General features: G+C 42.2%; 1 protein-coding gene across 1 annotated transcript; it reads right to left on the bottom strand.

Moving 5' to 3' along the window:
* Positions 1 to 5,534: 5,534 nt before the first annotated feature.
* Positions 5,535 to 11,978, bottom strand: e2f1 (E2F transcription factor 1). Its single transcript, XM_085345275.1, has 7 exons — positions 11,727 to 11,978; positions 11,388 to 11,487; positions 8,687 to 8,906; positions 8,386 to 8,538; positions 7,991 to 8,105; positions 7,619 to 7,901; positions 5,535 to 5,776 (listed from the first exon to the last, which is right to left on the bottom strand). The coding sequence occupies exons 1-7, from the start codon at positions 11,976 to 11,978 to the stop codon at positions 5,535 to 5,537; spliced, it is 1,365 nt and encodes a 454-aa protein (XP_085201401.1).
* Between the last annotated feature and the right edge of the window lie 710 nt (positions 11,979 to 12,688).

Genomic DNA, 12,688 nt, shown 5'->3' with positions numbered 1-12,688 from the left:
AAAATATAGACCGAGAACATCTTGGAGCGCATTGTCATTGTTATTTGATGTTCTATTAAAAGTTCACAAAACACAATCAAACAGAACAACTCTAATATAATAGTCTACATCTTTAGCTTCTGAGATAAAAGACTGTGGTATTTTGGTGACACTCAAAGTTCATCCATGAGTTTATGAAACAGTATGAAATGAAGTTCGTGTGCTTTAAACCAAACTTTAAAACCTATTTTCATACCTTTCACTTAGTGGGTCCGGAAAATAAAGCACAAACAGAGGACTGACTTTCATCAGCAGAAAGGTTGCACAGACTCTTACTCTTTTTTCAACGTATGCCCCACCTGTTTCTGTAACACAAACACATCACACATTTCCCTGAATGATGTTGCAAGTGGACTGCAAGAGTGTAGCGCTCCCTCTAGTGGCATAGGGGCGACATTGCATTTACGTCAATATGATAAACAGCTGTGCAGTGGTTAGCGTGCAAGCAAGAACCCGCAGGCCAGCTGGGGCATCTCTGTGTGAAGTTCTCGATGCCTTTTCATGGAGAACTCGCTACCCCACACATGCATGTTAGATTCACAGAGTCTACCCAGGAAAAAAAATCCCATTACCATAAGTGAAACGACAATAATGTCAGTGATCAAATGCTGAGCAGCAGCACGGCACCACTGTGAGTCAGCCAGTCAAATGTGTGGTGATGGACTTGCAGGATTCGATGAATACATTTATGATTTATCATTTTTATATCACAAAGAACTAAAGATATATTTTTAAAGTCCTTTAGAGTCAATATAAAGGACTGAACCCTTCAGGAATTACAGCCATTTTTGCAGAGTGTCGTCATTTTCAAAAGCTCAAAAACTAATTGGACATTTGAGCAATTTCATTGTGGCTTGTCTCCTCACTGTTTAATTAAAGTGAAGTCATACGAGGCCTTCAGACTATAGCAAGTGCAGAGTTTGCCTTGTGTCATTTAAAGACTGCTTTGGCTGTAGAGTTCAAACTACAAGAAAGGAGAGGAAAAAGTCACCGTCTAAACAGTGACTGCTCATAAAAGAAGTAGGCCTATTTTGAATGTTCTGACTACAGTATAAAATGCCAGGGAGTTGAGAGAAATGCCTGTTTGTGCATATATACATATGATTATCACTAACTTCAGGACTGATCTACAGCCAGTCTAACCCAGATTCCTCACATGCCACTTGGAAAATGCTGAGGGTGTAGCCTGTTACACTACCAGGTCACAAATACACATTGTTTAACTAATGACATGTGATACCACTGATTTCCTTTCCGATCTGATAAAATTCAGGGTGGCGTCTACGATACTGATCTGATACCGATACTTTGTACAAAAACTTAAGGTGTTATTGTATTTCAAGTTATAGCATCATAATGATTACAGGACATCAGACTACTTGTTCTTATTGTTTAATTATGAAGAATTATTACATAGAAAAAAATTACTGAAGTTGTGTGTTAATTGATGCTATTTGAACACATATATCTTGTCATTTAACATGTATCAAATCACTTTTATTGTCACATCATTGCTGATACACTGGTGCAGCACATGTGAGTGAAATTCTTGTGTGCAAGCTTCACAAGCAACAGCGGTGTGCAAAATACAAGAAACACAAGAAACAAAGTAAAATATAAGAATAAGAAATATGAGAAATATAAGAATAAATATATGTACAAATATAAGAATGTATGCACATTACTAATTATGCATACATCTACACATACAGTACATATAGTATATGTGTATGGGTGTACATACATATATATACAGAAGTCAGCAGATGAATATTGTGCAAAAATGGGATTTATGTACAATATGGAGTGCATACGTGTTGTAGTTTCGATAAGTGACAGTGAAGTGTCTATGAAGTGTTAGTGGTCAGTGTTCAGCAGTCTGGTGGCCACAGTAGTGCTGTGTGTGCCACACTACAAAGTTTGGTATCGATCCAATAGCAGCTAAATACAGGGCCAGTATTGCCAATATCAGTACCGACAAAGTATCAGTCCGATACCAATGCTAGTGTTGGTATCGATACTATGATATTTGGATCGATCCACCCACCTCTAATTTTTTTTTTTTTTTTTTTTTTTTTAGCTCAGAAATGTATAGCTCAGACTTTATGTGGCTCCTGTGCGACTTCCACTGCTAACCTTTGTGGGGGAAATGTTTTTGATAGTACTAAATTACAATCAGCCTTCTGAAGTAAACAAACATGGTTCAATAGAATACTAGTGAAGGTTTAACTACGTAATAACAAGACTTACCTAATGTAAAAGAAAGCATCATTAGTCTTAGGTAATAGCTACACCTCGTATTTTCTTTACATCACACAAAAACAATTTGCGACACAAATGATTCAAATGAAAATAGTTATTTTTATTTTGTCAAAAGACATTTCGATACAAAAGGGCATATTGGGATCCATAAGTAAATCACAAGTACAAACTTTAACCAGAATGAAGGAAGAAGAAAAGAAACAAAACAAGAAGATTGTTAAGTTTCTCGATAAGCCAGCACTGAGAACAGCAACTTAGTCAGGGCTGCACTCCGTTCACTTCTGTTCTGTTAAGCCACATCATTTTTTTAAAGATTTGTCAGTAGATCTGGATTTTATTTTGTACTCTAAGGTGACTTCAACAGAAAGAAATCTGCCTTTCAAAATGTGCATTTTATAGTGTTATAAATCTAGGATCAAATGTCATTTCATGATGAGTTCAATATAGCCCATTGTTTCAGAAAAATCCCACTTGTGCCCTTAAGCGTGCTTTGAATCTTACAATTGCAAAAGATTTGCGTTTAAACTGAAGGTGCAAAGTTTTTCAAACAAAAATCAAACAGATTCTACATACAACTAGCGGAAAATCAGGACGTCACACATTAAGATTTCCTGATCTGAATATTTTTAGGAACTTACTGCTTTACCTCAGCAAGGCACTTGCTGCATTTGTCCTGTGAAGCAGGGCGGCGAACACAATAGATGGGAGCTGAAGTCCAACACGGAGACGAAACGTGTTACATCATCTGTTATAAAAGGAGTCTAGTTGCTTGTAACAACAGTTGAAAACCTCTCAGATGGTATTTTGAAGATATACGGAAACAAGACAGCAGTTACAACATTTTAAAACATTTGGATGAGACTGAGGCACCCAAAGGCTACAAAATACTTCATGTACAACCTTAGAACAGCAATGTTGCCTGCAACATGACAAAAACTTAAATCTGAACTGTAAATAAGTTACAGATAAATCAATCAACAACAAAACAAAAAAAAGACTTCTCTTTTTCAAATTTTGGCACCACACGGCAATTCAAAGGTTGCACATGGACAACAGCTTAAGGCAGGAAAATGCACTGAGTAGAAAACACGGCAAAAATCTAAAAACGTGCTACGAATAAGAAGCTAATTGACAAATAGCACATTTAGAAATTAATGATTTGCACGGATTTACAAAATAAAAGTCCCTTCCTGACAGAAAACAGATCAAAAAATTTTTTGTACCCTTTTTAAATAAATATTAAATTCCAAAAAATAAAAACAAAATATGCATTTTCCACACGCATGCACCTGCACACAAAACCCAATATTTAAAGAATGATAGGGGGGGGGGAAAAAATGTTAGCTTACATAACTTAGGACGAGAAAATACGACAGACATTTTTAACTACAATGATCATCTCATACTCTTGAGTACATGATGTGAAAATGTCTGTTATTGCCACATACTTCTGAAAATCAATATGGTTTCCTTAACAACACAACAAAAAATGAAAAAATAAAACAAAGTAGTACGTGCAGTGAAGCCGGTGTGCCCGTTGCAGAAGACACACAGAATCGATCACTCGCACCTAAGATAAGATGTACCACCCTGTTGACCTGACTGGGTATGAATTTAAGGCATGAACATCACAAACAACTTTCTGAACTGACTCGATGTGCATGTACTGAACAATAACAGGATGCGCCTGCTCTGAACTCTCAAGAATCCTTCCTGGAGTCGTCACTGCTTTACACTGATTGGATTGGTAAAAGTAAAGCTCCAGCTGTCTTTTGATTCACCCAGGACGACAAACAAACCACACTGAGTGCGTCCAGAAAACAATGACTAGTTTGGGAGGTCCGGGGTTCGGGACCTGCTGGAAGTTCCTCCCCACCTACACGACACGAACAGTCGGGTTGTTTCAGGAACTTCCATCTGCAGACATCCGGTGAACTCACTTGAACCTACAGCTAAAATATTTAAACGACAATTTTTTAAAACACACACCTTTAAAAATCTACCATTAACCTACGTAACGCCCACACACCTTTGCATCAAAACAGTTGATTTAAGACTTTGCTCTGCTCCGAACACCTGAGACTATGGCTAAACGCTTAGCTAACTAATAGAGAACAAATCAGTATTAGTTTTTACCCACCTGGTTTCCTGCACACTGACAAAACATACCTTAAGTTTTCAGGCTAAGTTCACATTGATCCTTCAAAGCGGCCATTTTTTTTGTCATGCAGTGGAATTTCTATCTTTGCCATTTTCATACTTTAAAGCGCTTGACTACTGTGCAGATGTTTTCTTTACAAAAAGAAAAAGAAATTTAAAGTGTTGTGGTAAATCTTTTACCATTTATTAAGTTCCAGTTTCCCACAGTTTTTCCCCAGTTTTACTTTGTGTTAACAACAGCAACACTGTATCCAAATCCACTGACTGTGGTAGAGTTTGGGTCTGTGCAAATCTAATTTGGAGCTCACAATGAAGCCATGTTACAGGATCCAGTTCTATCACGACTCCAGTGTTTTAAACCACATTATTAAAAGGGAAAAGCCTTTTAGATTTGGGTTTTTAATGATCTCTGCGGGTGTGAAAGAAAAATAATAAACTACACCGCAACGCCAAAATGCTTCTGTAAAGCCCAGCTGGCCTCACTGAAGCAGCTTTGGGCTAAACGTGCTGGACGCGTGCGGAAGTTTCTCGTTTAGTCCGAGCCATCTGAGGAACAAACCTGAAGAGGTATAACATGTCAGTGTTTAAGAAACCAGCCCTAAGAGTCCCAATGCCACACACACACACACACACACACACACACACACACACAAAACACCTGCACAATCCGCTTGGGAAAAAACATCAAACACAAAAACCTCACAAGGTACAAAATATGAAAATAACATTCATATAAATAATTTAAATAGCTATTCTAAAGCTAAACTCTTGGTCTAAAACTTTTGAATGGCCAAAGAGAAGTGCTAATGATATGCTGTACAATTTAGGGGGAATTATTTGAGATTTTAGTTAGGGTGGTATTTCGGGGAACACAATTAAAACAATACACAAAACATTTCTCCAAACTCCCACAATGAAAACACTACATTTTTGATAATGATGTGTCCATAAAATATTGATTCCCATTCTTTTTTTCTTCTTTTTTTGTTTTAAAGGAGCTCCAGATCACTGAGGAGAAGGCCTGAATTTATAATCATTTGCCCACGCGCTCCTCTTCTTTTGCTTTTTAACTTCTAATCGTCCCCCAAAACTTGTGACAGGTCACCAAAGTCACAGTCAAACAGTTCACTGATGCCTTCATGGTCCTCTAGTCCATAGTGGTAGTCGTGACTGTGAGGGGGGGACAAGTTGATGAAACCGTCCAATGGGAGAGGAAGGCCCTCTCCGTTCAGGAAGTCCGTAGAAGAGAGCGGTGAGAGATCAAAATCAGGTAGGTCTCCAAGGTTGGAGAATGGGTCGCCTCCCAGGATGGATTCTGTCACAGAAAGAGAAATGTAAGAAACAGTAAGAGATTAAAGAGAGGATTAAAGAGCTGCACCAACTTACAGTATAAGATCAGTGAAAATTATTTCAAAATAAATCATGAAAAGCTCAAGAATAAAAAATATGGAGCTGGAAATAAGCACAGTAAGTCCATTACCATGATCAAAACCAAGCTAAAGACCATAAATAAAACAATTTATTCTTAGTTTTGCATTAGGTACCAGTGTGCATAATATTTTATCTATGGGAGTCAGGAACACTTCAGCAGCAGTGCCTCAAGCAAAGCTTTTTCCACTGTAGACATTTTGACGTGGCACAGCAGGAAGGGGATGACTGCATTCTACAAGTACTGATTAATACAATTAAAGCCACCTGTTTGATGACACAAAGTGTCAGCAGTGAAAACAGTGTCTCGAAAGAGTCACCAAGGACACTCTTTCGAGGATGCCAATGTTCACATTTTGGACAGAGAGGACAGATGGTTTGAAAGAGGAGTGAAAGAAGCCATCTATGTCCACTGTGAGCGACCATCTTTGAACAGAGGCGGGGGTTTACGACACCAACTCTCTGCCATCTATAATCCAGTTTTGAGATCCCTTCCCAGACGCCTTAACGCCCACTCACATCCTGGGCCATCTGACCTCAGGAATTCGCATGATAAGGTGGGGCCAGGTTTCACAATGAACACACCCGAAACTCTGGCTGATTGGGACCCACACCCAGTTTCACACCTTGGCTCAGGCGATTAGAGGATCATCAGGGGGTCCTTTTGTCCCTCTGTGGGGGGTTACTCCCACTAGGTTTATATCTGGGACTCTCCACCATTTGACCTTAGAACTGAAGAAGCTTCTCGGATGAGAGGTGAAAAGTCTTCAAGCAACTTAAAGAAGTCCAGACGCTTTTCTTTGCAAGCTCCTTAGACTACGATGACCTGGATGACTGAGAACCTTCACAGACATGTTGCAAATGCCATTTCTAGTAAATACACAACTCGCTCCGACCGACACAACAGCAAAATGTCGAAAGTCTCATATTACAAGACTAAGCGTCTACTTTATTAAAAAAAAAAAAAGTGTTACAAAGTTTCTGAACTGAGCCAGACTAAATGTATATATTGGGATAATTGGTAGTAGTTTTAATTTATTCTTACTTTGTCAAATCTGTAACAGAAATAGCAGAAATCTAAGCTTCATTTACCTTTTTGGGGTTTTAGCACTAAAATGTGTTAATTTTACAATAATGATTACAGGATGTAGTTATGCTTTGCTGTGTTAAATCCTACATCAATATGGACAATATTATGGGAAGGATTATCATCATCTATATAGCTTTTGGGAACCCTATTATTATAAAACTCAAAGCCTCACAAGTTCTATATAATCAGAACAAACTGTGACATCATGTCAATGTTACATGTTCACTGTTGACATTGTGTTTATGTTAATGTGTTCCTGTATGTTTCTAGATACATTCTGATAAACTATTTTTAGTGCAGCGGCACTTTATGAGACGTGGAGTGTGCCGCCATCCATATGTCCTTGGTGAAATTTAAGCAAAATTGTGGGACTTCCTGCCAAGTTTGATATGTTATTAATTCCACCTATTTGCTGTTCTCCTTCTTCGGTTACCTGTGAAGCAAATATTTGCTTCAAAAACTTCCAGGAAATATATCAGTCCAAGAAAGGTGAGGCAAACATTCCCCTCATGTTTTGTCTGCACTGGCTAAAATATAAATGTTGGAAACAGACTGTGTTACGCAGAAGTGGCCTTAAAATAGTTCCTGATGATAATTATACAAATTAATACATAAATGTGGTTTATTTACAACACTCACCTGTGTCGCCACCTAACACCAGTGATGAGGGGTCCTGTTGCGACACTGCTGTTACAGTGGATGATGTGGATGCTGGAGATGATAAACCCACTTCCAGGGCTGTTGAGCAGGTTCTGGGTTGTGATTGGTCGGTGGGTTGTGTGGAAGGTTGAACAAGGGAAGGGTCGGCAATGGGTTTAGAGGGACTGCCTCCTGTCACAGGGCTGCAGACGCCAGAGCTGTCTTCTGGACAGAGGAAGACGTCGATCGGACCTCGCGTGCTCTTCAGCGACACCTGGTAACCCTGGGATGTGCATGCAGATGTGCAGATTAGCAGAAACTCCAACAACAGTGAGTCCAGTGACCTGGGCAAAATGTTTTCAAAGCTTTTACCTCAGAGGGTTCTGAAACTTGCATCTGGGTTTCTGGTGGAGCTCTGATCACCATAACCAGCTGGTCGGGGGAATCGAACGACTGCCTCAAGTCCTGACAGCGCACATACCCCAACGTGATGAACTCAGCGATTAAGGAATAATTTCATATATTCATTAATGTAAATGTTTAGGCCATCTGTTTTTTGACATCTGTTTCTGAGTGACGCACAAGTCACGAGCATCACGTGTCCAGCTCAGCTCCACTGCTGCTGCCAGAGCCACTTTCTGTTTAACAGATCGCAGCTCATCACTTAGAGATCACAGAGCTGTGCACACGTGACGAGTCTGCACACGGCAACACTCAGAGCTCTGTAACCGCTTCAGACAACCTGATACTCAAAACAAAAAGGATATTTTTTGTTCTGTGGGTCCTCTGTGAGCAATCTGAGCTGCAGATTGCATTTGGAAATGAGCTCATCCAGCTGCTCCTCAGCATCTGTGAGGTCACACACCTCCCTCTGCAGCTCCTTATGGCGGGAAACCAGAGCCGCATCAATGCGATTACCGCTGCAGGGGTAGACGAGAGAAAAACTGACTGCTTAGGGTCACCAGATACACACACACACACCAAGCACTCAAATTTATTCTGCCACAGTTCTTGCTCCCGTTCCCAGATTTCTTTCATTTGCTGTTTTAGGCGTCTTTGAACACTTACAGCCACTGGATGTTGTTCTTTGACTTCTTGGAGATGAGCTGGATCCCCTCCAGGACATTGGTTATGTCGTAGATGCGTCTCTTCTGAACATCGAGCACCTGAGACGCCCAGTTCAGATCCACCACGCCGTCGGCCGACTGGGACAACAGGTCCAGAAAGCGCTTGGTGGTCAGGTTCAAAGAAGTGTCATACCGAGACTTCTCTGCCGTGGTCCGAGGAACTGGGCAGAAAGAGAATACATACAAGAATGAAAAGAAATGCACATATTACTGGTCTAGAGCGTAAGCTGAGACAGCGGTTTGCGGTGGGCAAAAGGTTCAAATGAAGATTATCAGTCACTTTAAAAAAATGGGACTCTTCAGCATCAAAAGAACTTAACCATTCTCTTCTGCTACTGCTTATTCTAGCTGCCTTAGGGCGAGAGGCAGAGTACACCCTGGACAGGTTGCCAGTCTGTCAGAGGGCTAACACATAGAGACAGACAACAACACACTCAGTCACACCAATGGGCAATTTAGGGTTACAATTAACCTAACCCACACTGACTACAATGTCTTCAGACAGTGGGAGGAAGCCAGAGTACCTGGAGAGAACACAAACGCAAACTCCACAGAGAAGGATCCTGGCCTGATGGTGGAATGAACTGAACTCAGGACACATTTGCTGTGAGGCAACAGTGCTAACCACTGTGCTTTTGATACCGTATTTTCACGACCATAAGGCGCACTTAAAAGTCTTAGATTTTCTTCAAAAAGTGCGGCGCGCCCTATAGCGCAGTGCGCCCTGTGTGTTGTAAGGAGGACGTAGTAGAGAACACCATGAGAACGTTAAAGGGTGAAGTGTGGGCGTTGATCGTATATACCGGGACAATCGCACATACCTGTATAAAAGAACAGGTATGTGCATTATGCAGGACATCGTTGTTTTAACAACCCTGAAAATGGCAAAGAGACACGCTTACGAAGCACAGTTTAAACTGAAGGCCATCAGCTACGCGGAGGAACATGGAAATCGAGCAGCGGCGAGAGAATTTAAGATTAACGAATCGATGGTTCGCAAATGGAGGAAGCTGGAAAACAAGCTCCGGCAGGTCAAGAAAACGCAGCTGAGTTTCCGCGGACATAAGGCGAGGTGGCCCGAGTTGGAGGAAAGACTCGAGCGGTGGATCATCGAGCAAAGAGCGAGCGGGAGAAGCGTTTCGACGGTCACCATTCGGCTAAAAGCAGTTTCACTAGCTGAAGAGATGAACATTGAACATTTCCAAGGAGGTCCGTCTTGGTGCTTTCGTTTTATGAAACGGTGCCATTTTTCCATCCGGACTACGGTAGCGCAGCAACTTCCAGCGGATTATAAGGAAAAGCTGGCCATCTTCCGCTCCTACTGCAGCAAACACATCGGCGACAAAAACATCCAGCCCAGCCACATCACAAACATGGACGAGGTCCCGCTCACTTTTGACATCCCGGTGAGTCACACTGTGGAGAAGAAGGGGACCAGCACGGTAGCGTGCCCATCTCACAGCCGATGTGAAAAAACTTGTGAAGCAAATGAACTGTGAGCTTGCTGTCATTCCGGGAGGCCTGACAAAGGAACTCCAACCGCTGGACATCGGTGTGAACCGCCCGTTCAAAGTAAGGCTGCGAGCGGCCTGGGAGCGATGGATGACCGGTGGAGACCACAGTTTCACTAAGAGTGGAAGGCAGCGCCGGGCGAGTTACGCCACAATTTGCCAATGGATTGTAGATGCTTGGGCTAACATGTCTGCTGGCACTGTTGTTCGAGCTTTCGCAAAAGCCGGCATCGTTTCCGAGGAGCCGCACGGCACGGAAAGTGACTCTGACAGTGAAGACAGTGAACCTGGCATGTTTGATGGAGATTTAGCGCAGCTGTTCAATTCAGACACAGAGGATGAGGACTTCGATGGGTTTGATTGATGATAAAAATGTGAGTACCAAACTCAGTTTTGCTCCTGCTTTATTTTTAAATACGCACACTTGTATGCTTGTGTGTTGTTGATGTGACGATTACCGGCAATAGAAATGTGAGTAAGGTACCGAATTCAGGTTTGCTCCCGCTTTATTTTTAAATACGCATACGGTACTTGTATGCGCCCTATGGTCCAGTGCGCCTTATGTGTGTGTTAAATACAGTAAGGGCACACATAACTGAGACTGCGCCTTTTAGCACAGTGCGCCTTATGGTCGTGAAAATACGGTATATAAAAATAAAGAATTCCCCCCTCGCTCCTCTCTGCTCCTTCCAAACAGATCCCAGTGGAAATCCACATGGACTGCATTTCTAACAATTCAGAAGTCTATCTTGCATGAGGGATAGACTCATATTTCTACATTATACCAATTAATATAATGTGTGTGTCACGTGTAGCTTTTCCGTTTCAAGTCCATCATTTGATCCTTTTGGTGCATGCAGTGAGCCCAAATACTGCAAATGAAAGGGATCAAATGAACTGATAAATCGCAACGCCTCTTCTCTTGCTCCATTCTCAAAAAAACAGTCTCTCCATTATTTGAATAGAAAGATATTTGTAAGTTTCTCTCACTACAGCCAGCCTGGAGGAGACAGGATGACAGGCCGCGCTGATAAAAGAACAGCTGCTTTTATGACAATGACTGAGAGCAAAGGTGAGCAAGGATGTGTGGGCGAGGATTTTTTAGAGCGGGGTGTGGGCTGTCAGCTGTACCTCTGGGAGGAGCAGGAGTGGAAAGCGGTGCCTGGCCTGTGGAAGGTCGAGTGGTGCTGACATACTGATGGTCACTGTCCAGGTCCAACTTCCTTTTTACCTGAAGGAACACACGTCTGGAGTAAGAAACAGACGTAAGACAGTAACAGACTAACTGCTGACACAGACACGCACTGTTTACGAGCAGAGAAATGTGAAAATGATACCAGCAACAGGTGGGTAACTTACAGCAGCTCTGCTACGTGCAGTATGTAAAGGAACAACTCCTCAGTTTAACCACTTCCCTTATTGCTCTTTCACTTTCTCTCTCCCCTTTCCTCCCACACCTCCCTTCCTCACCGGTGGCCTTCCCAGAGACGGTCTCCTCTTGTCCTGGATCCCTACGTCAGCTGGGCCCTGCGGAGTGGCGAACAGCAGGATCTCCCCCGTGCTCGTCGGGGCAGGGGCTGGGTGGAGTCCTTCATTGCTGGGGCTGGTGATAATCACTATCTGGTGGTCCTCGTCCAAGTTGATACTCCCAGAGTTCAGCAAAGTCTCAAAGTCTGCTAACAGATCCTCCGATGTCTGCCCTGTTATCAGAGTCTCTGACATTGCAGTGTGTCACCAGGAGCCCCTCTTCACTGGACTTGGGTGGCGGTGGTTGTGGTAGTTATAAACTAAGGTGCTGTTATGACAGTATCAGCACCGACTCACATCTGCCATTTTTTTGTGAATAAAGGCAACAAGGGTGAATTCTCGTGAAAACTGTCTCGAATGAGTTCATTAGCAGGTGGAACATTTCATAAACTGTTTTATTTTGTTACACATTTTGATTACACCACAGCAATGTAAAGCCACGTCCTAAAACTCAGACTGAGGCTGAAACAGCAAGCCAGGGTGTGCTGCCAAACAGGAAATTTGGCACATGAAATATTGCTAAATGCATACTATAAAAGCTCCGCCGCGAATAAGTTATCAGAGAACCAGTCCGAAACTGGCCGTGGGAGAAATCCAGTCAGGCAAGCTAGCAAAGGGAGCAAGCTAACCTTTTGTTTTCATCTCTCCTGTCAGTACAGTAGAGCCGAGGCCTGGCCACACTGCCCCTGAACAGCTACCACCCCGGCTAACGAGCTAGCTTCCAACCAAATGACAAAGACTCGAACAGGGTCACAAAACAAACTCGAGCAGCCGCCAAACTAGCAGGTCACGCCGGTAGAACAATATTACTTCTCCTTGTATTAAACACCGAGCGAAGTTAAGAGGCTATTAAAACTTTACAGCAGCTTACAGAAGTGAGCGATGAGAACAAAATATCCACGCAG

Source organism: Diplotaxodon limnothrissa, linkage group LG20 (assembly GCF_057381915.1).
Source record: "Diplotaxodon limnothrissa isolate DT_005_m linkage group LG20, D_limnothrissa_male_GT1.1, whole genome shotgun sequence".
In the NCBI taxonomy this organism is placed as follows: Eukaryota; Metazoa; Chordata; class Actinopteri; order Cichliformes; family Cichlidae; genus Diplotaxodon; species Diplotaxodon limnothrissa.
Note: the sequence above shows the minus strand (reverse complement) of the source record. Positions and strands in the feature narration are given on the sequence as shown.

What these genes read in the sequence shown, in the direction of transcription:
- e2f1 (XM_085345275.1), bottom strand. Translation starts at nt 11,978, where the DNA reads ATGTCAGAGACTCTGATAACAGGGCAGACATCGGAGGATCTGTTAGCA. An exon ending in AAGTTTCAGAACCCTCTGAG is followed by an intron (nt 7,902 to 7,990) that starts GTAAAAGCTTTG and finishes TGCACATCCCAG; the next exon opens with GGTTACCAGGTGTCGCTGAA. An exon ending in GGTGTTAGGTGGCGACACAG is followed by an intron (nt 5,777 to 7,618) that starts GTGAGTGTTGTA and finishes TTTCTGTGACAG; the next exon opens with AATCCATCCTGGGAGGCGAC.